This window comes from Lissotriton helveticus, chromosome 6 (assembly GCF_964261635.1).
Source record: "Lissotriton helveticus chromosome 6, aLisHel1.1, whole genome shotgun sequence".
NCBI lineage: Eukaryota > Metazoa > Chordata > Amphibia > Caudata > Salamandridae > Lissotriton > Lissotriton helveticus.
In genome coordinates, this window is record NC_136067.1 from 830,195,226 (window position 1) to 830,216,347 (window position 21,122).

Consider the following 21,122-nt stretch of genomic DNA (forward strand, 5'->3'; position numbering starts at 1 on the left):
ACACTATTGTGACTTTACATATATAATATAGTCTAGCATATAGTGCAGGGTGTCGACGGCGTTTCGATCCTTATTAAAATTTTAATACGGATGATTATACAAATATACTTGTTAATAAACACTGTCCAGCTGGACAGACAATATAGAAACGATTCTTGTTCTATATTCATTACCTCTCATTATCTATACTGTCTAGGGACCATTGTCTTTTTAAACAGTCTAAGCACCCAAGGTCCCTGACCATTTGCTCCTTTGGGTTCCCTTGTTCCGTATAACTGAACTCTGCATTACAGCAAGTCCTTACTAGCTGAGATCTATCATTTATTGTACACTTGTTTTACAATTTTTCCTATAACGTCTTCAAAGTAACATTGTCTAACTCAAGTGCTCTGCATTGACCCTGTTTTACTCCTATTTTACTGTGCCCCATGATTTATTTTGTTTATTGCCTTTTGTTGTAACTTCGTTTTTTCTTTACCATTATGTACTTGTTAAGCACTCTGATACCCTTGAGTCATGTTTGCGCTATATTCAACATACAACATAAAAAAAATACAGTCTTTATTAATACCCAAGGCAAGATTAAGCTTCTTAGGCGCAAAATATTTTTTTGTTCACATGAAATTATTTTTCCTGTGGAGAAATCTCTTTCTGGACATCCTTGTGAAATAAGGGGATGGGGTTGTGCCTACTTCTCCTATCCTGCAGTTACGCTTACCCCTGCCTTCCTTTTGAAGCACAAGTAGGTTTAGTTAAAGGCCGGGAGTGAAAGTGGTTGTGAATATCCATATAGTTACAACTTTGTTGGTCATCCAGGGATTTTGCCATATTTGCGGGCTTTCCTTAGTTCTAAGTTCCATCCAAGAGCGTGAATATTAATAAATGTCAACAGATCCTGATGCTATGAATTAGAAACTGGGAATTTATGACCATAAGAAGCTTTTTTGTGCACCCAATTTGTGAATCATCAATAAAGAACTTTAGAAACGTATCCCGTTTTCCCTTTGAACACCTGCAACGAACAATCTGAAGAGGATTAAAAATTCACAGACAATTCATAGATATTTATTTAAAAGTTGGAAGCCTCCTATTGAGTAGGCACAAGGGGGAAAATCTGCATAGGTGAGGGTAGCGTGAATGTTCATTTGCACATTCCCTCCCATTTTGACTCGTATGGTGGTGTCAAATGTCAGAACCCCTAATTGTAGTGTCTGCGAATCCGGTTTTGTATGTTGTGACCACAATCCAACTTTTTATACAAGAAGATACGCAGAACGCATTATGTATGAGGCCATAGGAGAGTATTTAGAACTTGATTCTTTGAGCATTCTACTACATATATATTTAGTTAATTTTTACCCCTGTGTAGCAACCACCTTGGCCAATCCAAAAAGTCTGCCTCTCTTGCAACGAGGACGAAAAATCCATAGTAAGATGGAAGAGCAGAAGTGTCAACTGTCAATGTAACTATGTCCATTTTACTTTTATGTTTCAGGAAAACAATATTACTGACGACATTGGAATATCAACTTGGAAAGAGCAAATTTTCCTGTCGCATGGTGCATTGCTGGCCAAGAGTTGCAAGGCTGCGATGAAATTAGCCAACCATGATTCAGTGTTACAGACTATGGCATATAGATATGGCGAGCATATGTCATTGAGTCACAAGGTATGTTTATTTTACCAATTTAAGTAAGCTACATTAATAGCTAAAATGCAAAGTGCTAATTTTTAGATGGCGGTGTATTCTTTGCGTTCAGTGCTGTATTTCACCTTTATTTTTCAGTTGTAGCTTTCTTGTGTTTCAGTCTAGAAGCACGTTGGGAATGGGTCAAAGAGTCACTCACTTAACAAAATATCTGCTAGACAGTTCTATACCATTATTATTGCCGCATCGCCCCTATGTAAATAACATAGTAACTCAATTTAGACAAGAAAGGCAGTGGGTACCCTGGAAACGGGGCAGTATTATCACTAAACCACTAACTAGCTCTGGGTGGAACTTCTAAACTTAGGATTCTACTTCCCGGACAAAGGTGGTAGAACATAATAACAGCATTGCATTGTTGGCTCCAGGATTGGTAACTATTCATAGTGGTATTGGCTCATTGCTCCTTCTTAGTTTGTCAACCCAACCCAGTGTCCCAGAACCTTGTCCCAGAACCTTTCCGTATTTTTTGCTTCCCAGTTCGCCTTTACTGGTTATATTCTGCCCTTGTGCTTTTTGTTGGCTTTGTCCTTGTTACTTCTATCTTGCTTGTCTATCATCTGGTGACTGCTGCTTGAAATGTTCCCTACTTTTTATCACCCGGGAGTTCAGAACTGTTATCCTGGGTATTGTCTGGCCTTGTCACCGCCTCTCCCACTCTGGATCACGGTAAGATACTCACCTCGATAGTGAATAATGTCTTGCTGTGCAAGTTTATACATTGAAGGGCAGGGCCTCTGACTTTCTCACACTTACCATCTTTATTCAGAACTCACTTCACCTCCTGCCTGACAGTCGGTCATCGTACCACTCTACTAACAGATGCCATTTCAGACCTGGTCTTACTGATGACCTCATACCACAGCAAGCAATATTGTGCTTTCTTTTTTTCTCCCCCATTTTACCCTCCTACCCATGTGAGCTATTCAAGTGATCAGTACCTTCATCAAGAGTTGGAGATGGACGGGATTCTCAGCAAATCCACTTCCTCGGCCAAAGCATCACAGTCCTTTATATCAGGACGCTTCAGCTGCAACTGTGGGATCCTGTCTCCTTCCTACACTGTTTAACTTTTATGTTGCTCCTTTAGCGGATTTTCTCAGGGAACCAGGCTTCATTCCATTCTCATAGGCTGATGACACCCAGCTTGTAATGGCTTTTGATGAAAACTCCCCCAACACCCAGTTGACCTTCTCCGAAGGCATGACAGCCATTGCTGCCTGGAGGAGGAACAACTTCCTGCAGATAAATGCGAGGAAAATGGAGATCATGTTATTCAGAGAAGCTCCTCTGCTCTGGTCCCCAGAATGTAGGCCTACTAAACTGGGTGCCGCCCGGTCCCTAAAGCTGTGGTAAAAAACCTAGGCGTACATCTAAATCAAAAACTCACGATGAAGGAGCACTTCACCACCACCGTATGCTCTTGCTTCCATACCCTAGCTTTTTATGGAGGGGTTTTCCCTTTTCTCCCTCTGACAGTATGTAAATCACTCCTCCAAGCATTAGTAATAAGTCGCCTAGATTATTGCGATGCTCTTTTGATTTCAGCTAGCGAGCCTTACCTCGACAGACTGCAGGTGGTTCAAAACACAGCAGCCCGCCTTGTCTCTGACTCTCCTGCCAGGAACGCCTCTTCTCTGCTACTTCAAGGATTACACTGGTTACTAAGCCGCAAGCGGATAAGATTTAAGATCTGCTGCATTGTGCACAAGGCACTAAATGGCAATGGCCCTAGTTTCTTAGCAGATAGATTCACCCGTTATCAGCCTTCCAGAGCACTCCGTTCAGGCTTTAAGTTGCTTCTTCTGGTACTTCATGTTAAGAAATCTGGCATAGGTGGGAAAGCCTTCTATTAGGTAGCCCCCTCCTATTGGAACCAACTTCCCGGCCACCTTCGGAAATGTCCAGACTATCTACTTTTTCGTAAGCTCCTTGAAACTGAGCTTTAAAAAAAATCGTATTTCTTCCTAACTGTTTCACCTCCGTAGTGCGGAGGGAGATACCCATCTTGTGGTAATTCAGGTGTATATAAGTCACAAATAATAACAATAATAACTGCACAGGTGAACATTTACCATCTGAAAATCTTTGTTTACAATTAGTGCCAGTTGAATAATTTTCACAATCTTAGCAGGAAATACATTCACTGCTCCTATTGTCTTTTTCAATTTCCCACTCAATCTTTTATGGAATTCTGTTCTCCTCAACATTACACTTCCATTAACAGCCTTATCAATTGAGTCATAGAGGTTTTTCCACTGAGAAAAAAGTGATGGATGCAGTACTCGAATTAATCACAACTAAGAGAAATGACCAGTGCTTAGATTGATTCAAGTACTCCACCCATCACTTTTTTAGGTTTTCCAATGTGGCACCTTAAGTGAAACTGATATAGTTGTGGGTCGCATACTCGCCGTGTCACTTGGTGAAAATCTGCACCTAATTGCTGGCCAAATAAGGTCTAAACTGGTCTGTACAGGGGTGGAGAATTTCTTTAGCCTGATGCCCAGGACATATTCTTTGGGGTCAAGGACAACACCTTTTCTTTTTTACTTTGTTCTTTAGACAAGCAGACCAACTCCAACCCTCTGGCAGGGCCGCCAAACCCCAGGGGCCGCCACGACAATTTATATCCTTAATACAATAATCCTCTGAGGGTGGATACATATTTGCGTGGCGGCCCCCAAAGCAGGGATTTGGCGGCCTCCGGCTCTGTTCCAATTCCAAGCACCCTGACCCCCTTCCTGAGCTCCGGAGGGCTCTGCCCTGCCTGGACCCCCTCTTCCAGGACCCCCTACCTACGGTCCCTGCCCAGGGCCGCCATGAGCCTAGAGCCGCCCCTGCCTCTGCTGCACAAACCCATTGACTACCATCTTGCAATATCACAGTATGGCTGTGGGACAGAGTATTGCATGACACAATGGCAAGATTCCTATCCATATGTATACGTTGTTCTATATTGTATATATGACTGATAAATGCAAAGTGTTAGACCTGTCTGGCCCTTTGTGTAGTCCCTCCAATTTATTATTTATTTTGTTCCCTTTTTGCCCCTCATACCCTTATTCATTTTTGTGTCCACTAGATTTTTCAAGGTGTTGGTCTAGGGGATAGGTGCTCTTTCGCCCTCATAGTTTTTCACCTCAGGCCTAGAGGCCTTTCCTGACAGGAATTTCCTTGGAGTCATAAAATGGTGGCTACCAACTGTCATAACTGTCATACCTGGAACCTGTCCCATAGGATAGAGTAGGGCATTCCAGAACCTTCTGGTCCCTTCTGGACCTCTTGAGGGTCAGCCTATATAAGGCGGAATGTTGGTCAGCCATTTTGTCTTGCAGTGTAAGCTGGCTGGAGTTAAGGCTGGAGTATAAGACGGGGGTAGGATCATCAGAGGGTTGACCTCCCATTGTAGGGACGCTTCTTACTGGTTCACCACCCTTCTACCCTTATAGTCGTTGTCCTGACCCTGCCTGTAGGGGATCCTGAAGACCCTGGGCACCTGTACTCATCTGGTCCCAGTGAAAGGCGTGGGTGAGGGAGGTTGTACCTGTGGGAAGCCCCCTGTCCAGTGAGGAAAGAGGCTCTAGTGCAGAGTTTGAGGAAAGGGACTTCTGGATACTTCCATCGGTAGCCAAGGGGACTGTGAGCAAAAGAGGAGTCATCAGACATTTTAATCAAACCTTTCTTCCCCCAACTCCCCGTTACCTGGGGTAGCCCCTTGTCAAGGAGTAGTCGGATTGACTGGATTGGGGCTAAAATTGTGTGCCTGGCGAGGCGTCACCGAGTGTACTGGCCGCCTGGTAAAGTCCGCCCTCATCGCCCTGGGTCCGGTGACTGTGGCGGTGACATCGTGTGAGGAGAATCACCCTTTCCTTCCCTGTCTCTGATCAGCGCCGGCCCTGCTGTCTGAGCGCGTCAGTCGGCGCGTGTGGGCGGGACCGGAGGAGGTAGTCCTGCGAAGTCGAGCAGGCTCTGGCCTGAGCCGCTACTCTCCCACGCATGCCCGGTCGAGCCGCTTCCCTCAAGGAAGGCGGAGGCGGAACCGGACAGGGAAGCGCCTGGAGTGTAGCAGCGGCTCGTGTTTGTTGTTGTGCCTTCTTTCCCCCGCTTGAGCGCCACACGGAGGAGCTGGCTTGAGCGGGAGGGGAGAGCCGAGGAGCCCCCAGAGGCTGGTGAGCCACAGTGTGATTCGGTTCCTTATCCTTGCCGCCCCCGGTGATCAAAGACACCAGCCCAGCAGATTCTCTACAAGTAAGGAGGAGGTCGAGAGGGGGAAGTTGTCCTCTTTAAGTAAACAAAAACGAAGGCAGAGAAGCAAAGCCTAGTATTTATTTAAACAAAGGATCAAGCCTAAATCGTGCAGCGCCCATAAAGACTTCCATAGGGGTCTACACAGATTGTTGTTTCCTACTGGCTATATAAATATTGGTACAGTGCCTGCCTCATGACAGTTCTCCAGAAGAGCAAGTCCTTAAATAAGGGAAGTGTGAAGGGTTAGTCAGTACTTCCTGATGTCAGTGGTGGAGTGGGAGTAAATGTGTTAACCATTCTTTTAGAGGAGTGCAGTCATTGCTCCCTGGGAACTTCTGTAATGTGATGTAAAGTTAGAAAGCCAAATAGTGAAAGAGTTTTGGCAACTTTGAGGAACTTAATAATCTCATGATTAAATGTAATGTACTGAGCTGTAATTTCTGAAGACAAGAAAGCAAAGAAAAGTTTTATAAACAAGCTCGTATTTTTCCAAACAGTGGTGTAGTTTCATTTTTGGGTGATATTGCATTGAATTACTGCGGGGTGGCTTGCAACCTTTACACATGTGCCTCTGTTGAATTTGCCTTACCCTAGGCCAGGCTACCCTAGGTGACCTGACATATTTAGGTTCCAACAAGTTGGTGTCTAGCGGTGGGATGTTGACTGTGGTTGCAACTACTCTGCAGTAATTGAGTGTAATCCACTAACCTACACCTGGAGTTTCCTCCTAATTTTTATTTTTGCTTTTTCCAAATTTATTCCTGGTGGTGGGGTGGAGGTAGCTTCAGGTTGCCCTTGCAACTCTATTCTTTTTGTGTGTTTAACCTTGTGTTGCCTTTTGCAAAATGGAATTTGCACTGGAAAAACTGGACACTTATTCATTGGCCCAGCTAAAAGATTTCTGTCAACAAATGGGAGTGTTTTTTAAGCGTGGTGCCAAGAAGGGGGAACTCCAGACCAGTTTGAGGGCTTGGGTGGAAGCACGCAGTGAAGAGAAGGAGGAGGATGGGGAGACAGACCGGGGCACGGTCATAGGGGTAGAGGGATTGTTCCATCCAGAGGTGGGAAACCTACTCCCCGAACCAATGACCTCTTCTAGGAGGAGCAGTAGTGTCTCCGGGGGAAGCTTGACCGAAGCGGAGCTCACAGACAGGAGGGAAAAAAGGAAGCTGAAGTGGGAGTTAGCCCGGTTAGAACAGGAGAAGGAGGAACAGAGGATGGCTCATGAGTTTAGACTAAAAGAGCTAGAACTCAAGGCTCTACAGTTAGGACTCGCCAACTCTCCAAATGGTGGCAGCGAAACCAGAGAACCAACCAGGGAGTCCAGACCCTACTTGCCTAAGGATATAATTGCCAGCTTTAGTCAGGGGGATGACATAGCCAAGTGGCTGGCAGCCTATGAGGTCTCCTTAAGAGCCCATGGGATCCAGGAGAAGCACTGGGGGGGTGGGTTGTACAAGTACATGCCTCCTACCGGTCGGGACACTTTGCTAGCCTTAGAACCGGAGGAGCAGACCAACTACCCCACCATGAAGCTAGCATTGATCAGGAAGTTTGGGTTAACCCCAGAAAAGTATCGCCAGAAGTTCAGGGGGAGCCACAAGTTAAGCACCCAGAACTGGGTGGACTTCCTAGATTATGCGAGGAAGGCATTGGAGGGCTGGGTACAGGGCAGTGAGGTGAAGGATTATGAGGGGTTGTATGATCTTTTTTTGAAAGAGCATCTACTCGAGAAATGTTTTCCCGAGCTGCACCAACACCTGGTGGACAGCAAGCTGACTAACCCCCGGAAGCTTGCAGAGGAGGCGGACATCTGGGCAAGTACCCGGGTGTCCTCAAAGGGGACTGGAGGGGATTCCCAAAAGGCTGGACAGGGCGCCCCTCAGAAGAAGGAGGGGGGAGATAAAAAGCGGGAGTTCTCTAAAGGTCCCCAAAACAGTTTCCAGGAAAAGGGAACAGGTTTCACCCCTAAAGCTAACCCGCCCAGAAACCCTCATCCTGGCCCAAGCCAGCAGCCAAGGGTTGTCCACTGCTTCGAGTGTGGTGGTGTTGGACATTATAAGGGAGATGTCAGATGCCCAAAGAGACCACCCCCTCCCACCGGAGGCAAAGCCCCGGGAGTAGCTAGTGTAGCGCTCGGGGAGGAGTTGCCCTTAGATAAGGGGGGTGAGTGGGCGGGTGTCACCTTAGTGTCCCTGGGAGAACGGGAGATGGTTCCTAAGATCCAGGTGCCCCCAAATACTGTTAAGTATGGGCAATGGATCACCATCAATGGCCAGAGAGGGGAGGCTCTGAGAGATACAGGAGCCAGTATGACTATGGTGAGAAGTCAACTGGTGTCTCCAGAGCAGGTGGTTCCCAATGTACTCCACCCTGCCACGATGGCTGACGGCAGAATGGGCCACTATCCAGTGGCTGAGGTTCCCTTTGAGTGGGAAGGGGTTGCAGGTTCACTTTGAGTTGCCGTAAGCCCTGCCGTGCCAGTTGATTGTCTGCTGGGGAATGATGTGGAGCACAATGCTTGGAGAGAGGTGGAATACCGGACGCATTCTGCGATGCTGGGTACACCTGACTGGGCCTGTGTAAGCACAAGGTCTGCGACTGCCCGGAGAGGGAGTTCGCCTGGGTTGGAGCCTGGAACAATGGCCCAACCCGCTGCCAAAAAGGGACAGACCCGAAGACAGGAAGAGCCTGCTTCGGCTTCCACACCCCATGTGACAGATCGGCCACCTGTGGTGGTGGACCAGGAGTCCGTGGAGGGGGAAGTAGTTTCTCTGGAGGACCTGCCCATCCCTGCTGAGTGGCATGTGGAGGGAGGGCCTACCAGAGAGGAGTTCTGTAAGGGCCAAAAGGAGTGCCCTACCCTTGAGGGACTGAGGCGACAGGCTGAAGCCCAGGCAGCAGGGGACGTTGCGGGACACTACCACATTTACTGGGAGGATGGACTCCTCTACAGTGAACCCAAGGTACCCTTACCTGGTTCATCAAGGGCCTTGGTAGTCCCGCAACGATACCGAGCCTTTCTGCTGGAATTGGCTCATGCAATACCCTTGGCAGGACACTTAGGTCAGGACAAGACCTTTGCTCGGCTTGTCCCTCACTTTTACTGGCCTCAGATGAAAGTGGCGTCCAACACTTACTGTCGGACATGTGTATCCTGCCAGGCCAGTGGGAAAACAGGGGTGAAGCTGAAAGCTCCCCTGGAACCACTTCCAGTCGTTAGCACCCCCTTTGAAAGGGTGGGCGTCGACATTGTAGGGCCATTGGATCCACCAACAACAGCTGGTCACAGGTTTATCCTGGTTCTGGTGGATCATGCCACACGGTACCCAGAGGCAATTCCTCTGAGGACTGTCACTGCACCTGTGGTGGCTTACGCCCTGATGGGGATCTTTAACCGAGTGGGATTCCCCAAGGAAGTTGTGTCCGACAGGGGGACCAACTTTATGTCAGCATACATGCGGGCAATGTGGAAGGAGTGTGGAGTGACCTACCGGTTCACCACTCCCTATCACCCCCAGTCAAATGGACTGGTCGAGAGGTTCAACAAGACCTTGAAGGGCATGATCAGAAGTCTGCCTGAAAGCCTGCGGAGGAAATGGGACGTCCTCCTACCCTGCTTGCTATTCTCCTACAGGGAAGTGCCACAGAAGGGAGTGGGCTTCAGCCCCTTTGAGCTTCTGTATGGGCACCCTGTATGCGGTCCTCTCAGCCTGGTGAAGGATGGATGGGAAAAGTCTCCCAGGAAACCCCCCCAGGATGTGGTGAGCTACATGCTGGCCTTCAGGAGCCAAATGGCGAAGTTGTGGAAGCAAGCTTCTGACAACTTGGAGGCCAGCCAGGCAGTCATGAAAGAGTGGTATGACCACAATGCTCACCAGGTGGAGTTGGAGCCTGGCCAGAAAGTGTGGGTGATGGAGCCTGGAGAGCTTAGTGCCCTCCAGGATCGCTGGACAGGCCCCTTTGAGGTGTTGGAGAAGAAGGGTAAGGCCACATACCTGGTGGACCTTAAGACCCCACGACGGCCCCTACGGGTGCTTCATGCCAACCGACTCAAACCCCACCATGAGAGGCCCGAGGTCATCTTAATGATGGTGACTGATGGGGGAGAGGAAGCGGAAAGTGAACCTCTCCCAGACTTGTTCTCGTCTCAAGAAAAGGATGGGTCAGTGGAGGGAGTGATTCTCTCTCCCACCCTAACTCCTGAACAGCGGGAAGACTGTCGCCAGATACTGGAGCAGTACTCTACGTTGTTCTCCCTTGTCCCGGGAAGGACTCACCTGTGTACCCATGATGTGGACACAGGGGACAGCCCACGAGTGAAGTCAAAGACCTACCGGCTGTCCGACAAGGTGAAGGCTAGCATCCATGGAGAGGTTGCCAAGATGCTAGAGCTAGGAGTTATAGAACCTTCCAACAGCCCCTGGTCCAGCCCGGTGGTGCTAGTGCCAAAAGCCGCTCCACCAGGCACCACGCCAGAACTGAGGTTCTGTGTGGATTACCGGGGACTGAACTCGGTTACAAAAACTGATGCCCATCCGATCCCTAGGGCGGATGAGTTAATTGACCGGCTAGGAGCTGCCCAATACCTAAGTACCTTTGACCTCACTTCAGGGTACTGGCAGATCTCCTTGACAGATGGAGCAAAGGAAAGGTCAGCCTTCTCCACGCCTGAGGGACACTTCCAATTTTGTGTGATGCCCTTTGGGCTCAAAAATGCCCCTGCCACTTTTCAGCAGCTGGTGAATCAGGTCCTCTCCGGAATGGAGGGTTTCTCCGCTGCCTATCTGGATGACATTGCTGTCTTCAGTAGCAGTTGGGAGGACCATTTGCAACATTTGCAAGCAGTTCTCCAGGCCCTGAAACAAGCTGGATTGACAATCAAGGCCAGCAAATGTCAGATTGGACAGGGGTCGGTTGTGTACCTTGGACACTTGGTGGGCAGGGGGACAGTGCAGCCCCTGCAGGCAAAGATTGAGGCAATCATGGCCTGGGAACCCCCCAAGACACAGACTGAGGTCCGAGCTTTCCTGGGTCCCACAGGCTACTACCGTCGCTTTGTGAAGGGGTATGGCACTATTGTAGCGCCCCTCACAGAGCTCACCTCAAAGAAACAACCTCGACGGGTAGTTTGGACGGAGGCTTGTCAGCAAGCCTTTGAAAAGTTGAAGCAGGCAATGTGTGCAGCACCGGTCCTGAGGGCCCCAAACTTCTCCAAGGAATTCATTGTCCAGACAGATGCATCAGAACATGGCATTGGGGCAGTGTTATCGCAACTGAATGAAGAGGGCCTGGATCAGCCTGTGGTTTTCCTATCTAGGAGACTGCTTCCCCGGGAACAGAAGTGGAGTGCAATTGAGAGGGAAGCTTTTGCGGTGGTGTGGGCTCTGAAGAAGCTGCGGCCATACCTGTTTGGCTCACACTTCCTGGTTCAGACTGACCACCGACCCCTTCGTTGGCTAATGCAGATGAAGGGGGAGAATCCCAAGTTGCTGAGATGGTCCATCTCCCTACAGGGAATGGACTTCCGGGTGGAACATCGGCCTGGAGTGGACCACGCCAATGCAGACGGTCTCTCCAGGTATTTCCGCCTTAGTGATGAGGACTCCCAAGGGGTTAGGTAGCTCTCCCCACTTTCAGCTGGGGGGGACGCGTGTTAGACCTGTCTGGCCCTTTGCGTAGTCCCTCCAATTTATTATTTATTTTGTTCCCTTTTTGCCCCTCATACCCTTATTCATTTTTGTGTCCACTAGATTTTTCAAGGTGTTGGTCTAGGGGATAGGTGCTCTTTCGCCCTCATAGTTTTTCACCTCAGGCCTAGAGGCCTTTCCTGACAGGAATTTCCTTGGAGTCATAAAATGGTGGCTACCAACTGTCACAACTGTCATACCTGGAACCTGTCCCATAGGATAGAGTAGGGCATTCCAGAACCTTCTGGTCCCTTCTGGACCTCTGAGGGTCAGCCTATATAAGGCGGAATGTTGGTCAGCCATTTTGTCTTGCAGTGTAAGCTGGCTGGAGTTAAGGCTGGAGTATAAGACGGGGGTAGGATCATCAGAGGGTTGACCTCCCATTGTAGGGACGCTCCTTACTGGTTCACCACCCTTCTACCCTTATAGTCGTTGTCCTGACCCTGCCTGTAGGGGATCCTGAAGACCCTGGGCACCTGTACTCATCTGGTCCCAGTGAAAGGCGTGGGTGACGGAGGTTGTACCTGTGGGAAGCCCCCTGTCCAGTGAGGAAAGAGGCTCTAGGGCAGAGTTTGAGGAAAGGGACTCCTGGATACTTCCATCGGTAGCCAAGGGGACTGTGAGCAAAAGAGGAGTCATCAGACATTTTAATCAAACCTTTCTTCCCCCAACTCCCCGTTACCTGGGGTAGCCCCTTGTCAAGGAGTAGTCGGATTGACTGGATTGGGGCTAAAATTGTGTGCCTGGCGAGGCGTCACAGAGTGTACTGGCCGCCTGGTAAAGTCCGCCCTCATCGCCCTGGGTCCGGTGACTGTGGCGGTGACATCGTGTGAGGAGAATCACCCTTTCCTTCCCTGTCTCTGATCAGCGCCGGCCCTGCTGTCTGAGCGCGTCAGTCGGCGCGTGTGGGCGGGACCGGAGGAGGTAGTCCTGCGAAGTCGAGCAGGCTCTGGCCTGAGCCGCTACTCTCCCACGCATGCCCGGTCGAGCCGCTTCCCTCAAGGAAGGCGGAGGCGGAACCGGACAGGGAAGCGCCTGGAGTGTAGCAGCGGCTCGTGTTTGTTGTTGTGCCTTCTTTCCCCCGCTTGAGCGCCACACGGAGGAGCTGGCTTGAGCGGGAGGGGAGAGCCGAGGAGCCCCCAGAGGCTGGTGAGCCACAGTGTGATTCGGTTCCTTATCCTTGCCGCCCCCGGCGATCAAAGACACCAGCCCAGCAGATTCTCTACAAGTAAGGAGGAGGTCGAGAGGGGGAAGTTGTCCTCTTTAAGTAAACAAAAACGAAGGCAGAGAAGCAAAGCCTAGTATTTATTTAAACAAAGGATCAAGCCTAAATCGTGCAGCGCCCATAAAGACTTCCATAGGGGTCTACACAGATTGTTGTTTCCTACTGGCTATATAAATATTGGTACAATGCCTGCCTCGTGACAGTTCTCCAGAAGAGCAAGTCCTTAAATAAGGGAAGTGTGAAGGGTTAGCCAGTACTTCCTGATGTCAGTGGTGGAATGGGAGTAAATGTGTTAACCATTCTTTTAGAGGAGTGCAGTCATTGCTCCCTGGGAACTTCTGTAATGTGATGTAAAGTTAGAAAGCCAAATAGTGAAAGAGTTTTGGCAACTTTGAGGAACTTAATAATCTCATGATTAAATGTAATGTACTGAGCTGTAATTTCTGAAGACAAGAAAGCAAAGAAATTTTTTATAAACAAGCTCGTATTTTTCCAAACAGTGGTGTAGTGTCATTTTTGGGTGATATTGCATTGAATTACTGCGGGGTGGCTTGCAACCTTTACACATGTGCCTCTGTTGAATTTGCCTTACCCTAGGCCAGGCTACCCTAGGTGACCTGACATATTTAGGTTCCACCACAAAGCCTTTACTATTTGGCCGAGCGATCTAAGGGAACGCACCCAGCGTGCATTACTGAAAGTTGTCCCAATGTACACGTTTGCAAAATATAACAATTGTAGGTAATTTATTATACGCTCAAAAAGCTACCTCGTGATATGCAAACACATCTAGAACCCAAAACGCCCGATTGTTGATTAATTGTTTTAAAAAAATATACTCAAGAATTTGGGCAAATTGGAAAATAAATTTTGCTAAACCATTGTGCAAGTTTACCCATAATTTTTCTAAGGCATCATTTAAATCATGGCAGTATTTAAAAACAAAATAGTGGTCCACAATCAGTGTAAATCCATTATGCGCAACATGAAAATAAATGCGTGGCCTCATCCGTAAGGAAAGTCACAAAGAGCACCTGCAGGTTTATGATCCTGCATTGGTGTAGATTTACGGCGTTCAGGAATTTACAAGAGTTTACTCAAGCAGATCTGACTGTTGTGCTCCTAGGAAACATTTCCGAATTCCATTCTGCTGAATGATTGCAAATTCACTTTAATTTTTTCTTTCCTGTTTTCTCTAGGGAGGAATTATTTTTCCCCAAAGTGAAACTACTTTCCCTACACCACACCTTTTTTTTGTAAACCTGGAAAAAGTTCCAATCTTGTTCTTGTCAGGAAAACATGTTCTCGTTTTTAGGTCTCGCGCCTGCGATTGCAGGGGGCAAAGCCCCTGCTGTCGCAAAGCGAGACTATTGCTATCGTGTCAGCTTTCAAGGAGTAGCGAGACTTGGAGACAAGAGACTGGCACGCGCATGGAGCCTGCCGGAATCGGATCAGGTCGCGCGCGTGAACACACGCTCCGATTCCGGCAGGCTCTTCACAACACATGCACAACACACATACAGCCCCCCCCGCCGCGCATACACCCCCCCCCCCGCCGAGCATACACACACGCATGAACACACATACACAGATAACCCCCCCGGCGCTTACACACACATCTCCTACCTCGTCTCGGCGTCTTCGTGCTCCCTTGCCCCCGCTCCTCTGGTGCGTGCGCACCACTGGTTTCGATTCCCGCGTCAGCTCCTCTGTGGTGCCCGCGCACCATAGGTTTCTATTCCGTGTTTATTTAAACAGCCAATCCGGAGGCAGAACTCCTTTAAGACATGCTCCCTCTTTGGTCAGCTATCATTTTAACTGCACGGTGCGTCGTGCACCCCAGCAAAAACGGCAGCATGGGCCAATCCCCATTGTTTGTTGCTTTAAACAGCTTTAAGTTATGCGCTGTTTACGGAGACACCCGTGCGAGTACAGAGACACCCGTACGAGTACTTTAAACGTGACTTATTACCGATTTTGCCTATATTACTACTATTTACTGAATCCCAGGAAATGCATCTGGTTCGCTATCATTTTAACTACATGGTGCGCAGTCACCCCAGCGGAAAAGGCAGCATGGGCCAATCACCTTTGTTTTTGCTGTGCTTATTATTTCCGTAGGCAGCTTTTGTTTATGCGCAGTCCGCGTCACGTACAGAGACACCCGTGCGAGTACTTTAAACGTGACTTGTTTAGTTTCTCATTTGCAGGCAAATGTACTCATAAGTCTTTTACTGTTAGCAGGCTGATGTAATTATTTTCAAAACCAGCATTTTCAAATAGTACGCGCAGATTAGACATGACTGCCCTCTAAACTTTCTACAATTGCATTAGCAGGTCAAGTCAAGTTTAGCAGGTCATTTATTTATTTACAGGACAGATCTCGATATAAAAATAATTTGAGTGACCAACTACAATGAGGAAACGGGTACATAGACAATTCTAACAATATGAAATTGCAATTACCTGGATCACCCTCCGAGCAGGAGAGGCAGGAGAGATGAGATACCCTGTCTGGCTGTGCACTCTCAACCAAACGACAGAATGTATGGACGTGGAGAAAACGCGACAGCTAACAACGAGCACCATGTAACTCAGTTGTAGCTTACATCAGAAAATCGGCGTGCAGGGGGGCGTTGTTTGAACAGAAGTACTGCTTAATCCTAACAGGCTAGGCACGATCCGGGGTTAAGAAATATTGTAATAAGTGGGTAAGACTTCCGCTTGGCGTCTGCTCGCGGCAACCATCCCATTTGTCCGCAATGAGCCTAGGACGTCAAGGGGAGAGCCACACATCAAATGTATGCTAAAGGTTACACTGTAGTCTGTGGCCGAAACAGAGACAGAAAATAGATTCCGAAACGAGTCTATCATCGTTGCGCCAGCCATAGTGGGGGACAAAGGGACAGTGAACAAATGCATACATTGCATAATGGAGCAGCGAGCCAATAAGGTCAAAGGTGAAAAGGACTTTACACTTTGGCCTTTTAAGGCAACTGCAGAAAGACACTGGAGATAAGTACCTGTGCACAGGCTTCACAACAAACGACAGGTTGAAAGTAAACCTCTAACAAGTATTGGCATAGCCAATATGTCTCGGTTGTGGGACCTTATAAGTATTTAGTTATGCAGTACAATATCCATGGTGCAACAACATCAACTGTTGCATGGGTAAACACTTATAAAGGTCCCAAAGGCGAGACCAATTGGCTATGCCAATGCTTTTCTAGTGTAGAGGGTGCACAAACCTACAGGGCATTCCAGCTCTGGAACTGATGATTTCCTCCTTTTTTCAGTGACTGTCGCTTTGCAGAATGGTGGAAAATCAGAGCCTTGCTAAAATCCAAAACCTGATGAGCGCTGACATAGTGAGAGACGGTATTATTAGAGCTTTGAAATGAGAATACTGCCCTAATTTCTCACCTCAGGTGCATAGTAACAAAAGGGGCAAGTTGATGTTTTTACATCACAGGTAGATTTCTGGAGCATCCTAACCCTTAGGCAGGCAGATATTTTACAAAACTCCACACCCCTGGGTCTGAGGTTATATATGTTCCTGTTCAGAGGGTGGGGTGTTCATGCCGGACTGTTCATATTAGAGCGGAACCAATGATTATTTGAATAACAACCCTATAGCTTACTATGCCACAGGACTCAAGCTGCGTTTCACTGGTGAGGATGAACAAGTCTAAAACTGGTCTGGGGTACCTGTGTTCCTATCCAGAAGGGAGACGGCCTAGCAGTTTAGATCAGACTTTTCCTATTAGAGGAAAACCACATCTGATTTGCCATAGAGTTGCTTCCTGGCCATGCATGTAGTGGCACAGTGAGCTTAAAACATATGGACTCGATGGCATCCCAGAATAATTGCTGGTGACTGAGATTGATGCAAATGTTCATTCGTCCAATGTTACTGTCTTCCTTCCAATATGCAAACTCATCTTGTGTTCCTTGCTTTATCTATCACAGGGCTGTCCCTTGCCCGAATGTAGGCTTTAAATATTAGAGAAAACATAGTTCAGAATTCTTGAATGTGGTTCTTATCTAATATGTTGGAAATTTGTAATCTTACTTTAGAGTGAGTTTGTCTTTGAATGAAGCTTCTCAACTAACATTTGTAATTGCAAATTTACCTTGGCTTGGCCATTGGAAAGCATTCTCCAGTGGTGTCAAACGGTCAGCTGACACTGAAATTATGAACACAAACTATTCCCCAACTGCACCTCCTACGCCCTCCAAAAAATCAGAAATTTGGTTAAGGGCATTCTCTCAGGAAGTTATGCAAAAGTGAATGTGACTTTGGAATCCAGGCTGCACAGTTGCAGAACTTCCTGTCTCGGCTGGTGTGACCTAAAAAAACATACACCTGGCATTTCTGAGTCAATTGTGGGTCTGTGTGTTCGTCTGTAGGTAATTCATCTTCCTATGTTGTCAGGGCCCCTCTGGTCACAGTGTCAGCAACATAAAGCCTGTGGGGAAAAGAGCCCTGTGTATAATAAAGAAAACAATGTAAAAAATAAAAAATCATACCCACCTCAAAGGACATCCTGGAATTCCTAGAACAAATTCAACATCACTTGCCCTCACTTCATGGCTGCACCTCCTATGACTTTTCCTACTGCTCAGTAACATTGACTCTCACCCCGCTCTGCACTTTCACTCCTGCACATGCCCCCATCCCAGTCAATCAGCAATTTAAGACAAAGGTGTCTATCTTGTAAATGGAGGAACTCCTGAATATCTAAACACCTGTCAGTTGGCCCTAAATGCCCTCGCATCTGGTCTTTATGCTGCTAAATCACACGACTTCCGAGATCTCCTCTCCTCCCTACAACCGAGTACTCATTAGCTATCCCATACCTTCAACCATCTACTTTTACGGCCTCGTTCTTCCGTAGCTCACCATAGCCTTACTGTCACCAACTTCACTTCCTGCTTTTACTCCAAAATCTTCCTCTTTTGAAGCACACTTAATAGACTCTTCACCCTTCCTGTTTGATGGCGTTACAACCAAAATGTGCACCTATAACTTTTGGAGTCGCCACAGCTCTTTTCCTAAACCCACTGTCTTTCCTATTTAAACCACCTTCACTGGTGACTTTCTTACCTCTTTCAGTTTAACTTTTCAGCTGTGTATAGATAATAGACTAATTTTCTTACTCTATCTCTTCCCTCAACTCTGTGCTTCAATCTCACATTACTTGACAGGCATTCTGCTCTGGGAGTGTCTTCAATTGCATGTTTACCTCTTCGAAAACTAATACTAACATTTTGCAGCGTGAATCTTTTCTGGATTCACATGCTGTGCACTATTCTGCCATCTAGTGATTGGGTCTGGAAAAGTCTCCCTGAAGTCTTGTTCTCTAATTGTTTCTTCTTCTGGGTGTCGGCAACCATTTGGGTTTAAACCCCTCCTTGTGTGACGTCAGACATATACTCCGGAAATCACTCCACGCAGTCGCCATCTTCAGATAATGTTTGTCCACCATTGGGTCTGGAAGCCTACAGCTGAGCTCCAGAGTCGAGGAAGAAGAAATTGTAGGAAAGAATTATTTTTTTCCACCGAAAATCATCGTTGAGGATAGAGGATTGGCAACATCCAATAGGAAGAAGAAAGCGCTGTAAATATGCCAAAAACCACAGAGGAACACCGACCAGAGAAGACCAAATTAAGAAAACGAAGTGGTCAGGGAATGAGAAAAGGGCATGGAGCATACCTGTAGTAACTGACTCCAGGCTGGTTGTAATATTTCAGGAGTATTTGTTGTACAAGTTACATGTCCGGTAGTTCAGCCCCACCAGGAGCAGCCAACATGCCGCTCAGCCCAGCCAACTGTGGTTTCCAGAGGCCACCATTCTGTATTACATCATTCTTACAGAGTTCCACTGGTGGAGCAATGGATGACATAAACTACAACATAGCTAGGATACAACAATACCCCATTTAGATTTTGCTCAAGTGCCACCACAAATACGCATAGGACACACACAAGGTCTGTAACCTCTGCCTCCTTGAAGACCACAGCGCTGAGGACTGCACAGCATGCGCAGAGTTCTTGCCCGAAACCATCAAGGCAAAGCAAAAGCAAAGGTGGGCACACTATATGATGGCATTGCCATAGAGAAAGCAGGAATCCCCAGCAGACCTGAGACTATCAAGGGATGAAGAAGACACCCTGGAAACAGAGGAGGCCCAAGGGGAAGAGCTGGAGCTTTAAGAGATTGTCGAGAGCCAAACTGGCAAGGGTCACAACAAAGTGGCGAGAGAGGAGCACAGACTTAAGGAGCCCCTTCAGAACCGAGAAACAGTTGAGCCGAAGGACTTTAAATCAAAGAAACCTACAATAACAACAAAATTGTTGATGCTCAAGGGCATAGTGAAGCTCAAGAAGCCACACAGGTTTAAGACAAGGGACACCGATGAAGGCAAACCCTCAAGACCTGATTCAACCTTGAGAGAGAGTGAAAGGCATGGTAGGGAGACGGCGAAAGCCAGCTCGACGCCATCTGCAAATATGGGAGCCCAGACGACATTGAAGAGTCACTCGGTGTTGAAACCAAAAACCACCAAGGCACCTGACCTCAAAAAACTTCTTCAGCATTGACATCGAAACAAAGAGATGAAGCCAAGCTCCATAAACAAAAAAAATCTCTCAAGGTAGTAAGGAAATGGTTCGAGGACGAACTGGAAGCCCTAATTAAAAAAAAGAGAGAATAAGATGACTCACTGCAGCGCCACAGAATTCCACTGAAGAGGCAGGTGGACGATGAGGAAACAGGAGCTAGAGCAGCCTGCTATCCCAGAGGTACAGGAAGGACACCCACATCTACAGGACCACCTCCTGACAAGGAGAGCAAAAGAATATCTATAGATCAGAGGAAATTGGAAAGGTCAGCAGCAACACAGTGGCGGATAGCCAACTCAAACACCCTACTAAATAGGTATGCTCGCCAACACTGGGACAAGATGGGGGAGTTGATGATGCACCTCCCAGAGGAATTCAAAAAGAGAGCAAACACAGTGTTTGCAAGAAGGCAAGACAATTGCCAATACATGCCTGAAATCTGCCCTGGATGCAGCAGACACAGCCGGAAGACCATTCTGCACAGCCACAACCCTGCAAAGTCATGCTTGGCTGAGAATCTCAGGATTCAAGCAAGAAGTTCAGTTATCCATCATCAAATATGCCTTTCACAGGAGACAGTTTGTTTCGAGAGGTGGTAGACAAAGCCCTTCAGCGTATGAAAAAGGCCAACATGACCGCCAAAGCAATGGAGGCCCTTCAATACAGGGGGAACTTTTGGGGATGCAGTGGACAAAAGTGTTGAAGGGATCAAATAGCAGAGTCACCGTTACCAGAAGGGGCAATGTCCGACAATGAGAACACTGGGGAAAATGATGGGCATGTTGGCTTCCTGCATTACCCTGGCACCACATGCCAGACTACACATGAGACCAATACAAGAATGGGTCCAGCAGCAATGGTCACAGTCAACCGGGAGTTGAGACAATCTTGTGGTTGTTACAGAGGAGGTTCAGAAAGAGATGCAATGGTGGAACCAGAATAAACACTAAGAGTGAGGAAACCATTCAAACCACTAACTCCCTCCGTGACCATCACAACATATGAATCCCACATGGGATGGGTAGCTCACATGGGCAAGCTGAGTGTCAGGGGTATCTGGAACTCCAAGGAAGTAGGGCAACAAATAAATGTGCTGGGGCTAAAACGTTTTTTTTTGTGGTTTTTTTTGCACTGAAGGTCTTCCAAAAACATGTAACAGGGAGGACGGTCTTAATTCAAACGGACAACACAACAACAATCCACTACGTGAACAAACAAGGCGAGACAGTATCCTACCCACTATCAACCTTGCTCAGGACATATGGAGATGGGCAATAGCGCACAAGGTATTAATACTCCTACCAGGAAAGGAATACACGGAAGTGGACAGGCTAAGTAGGAAAGTCAACACCACACACACGTAGGAATTAAAACAAGAAGTATTAAGACAGATCTTCCAGATCTTGGGGACCCCACAAGTAGACCTTTTCGCAACACACAAAAGTGTGAAATGCCAAGTCTTCGCATCCAGCTTCTACCACCTATAGTCACTGGAAAATGCCCTGTCGATAAATTGGTCAGGGAAATTAGCTTACACCTTTTCACCAATTCCAATATTACCGAAGATAATCCAAAAGTGCAGACAAGAACAAGTCAACCTGATAGCCCCTTAATGGGTTTGA

The 21,122-nt window shown here is 47.5% G+C and overlaps 1 protein-coding gene across 1 annotated transcript in view; it reads left to right on the forward strand.

Moving 5' to 3' along the window:
- The window catches only part of PDSS2 (decaprenyl diphosphate synthase subunit 2), a 799,955-nt gene that overhangs the window by 649,986 nt on the left and 128,847 nt on the right, over positions 1-21,122 (forward strand). The window contains exon 5 of the mRNA XM_078648421.1: positions 1,496-1,669. Within this exon, the coding sequence (XP_078504547.1) occupies positions 1,496-1,669 (174 nt within the window). The remainder of the gene's footprint in view (positions 1-1,495; positions 1,670-21,122) is intronic.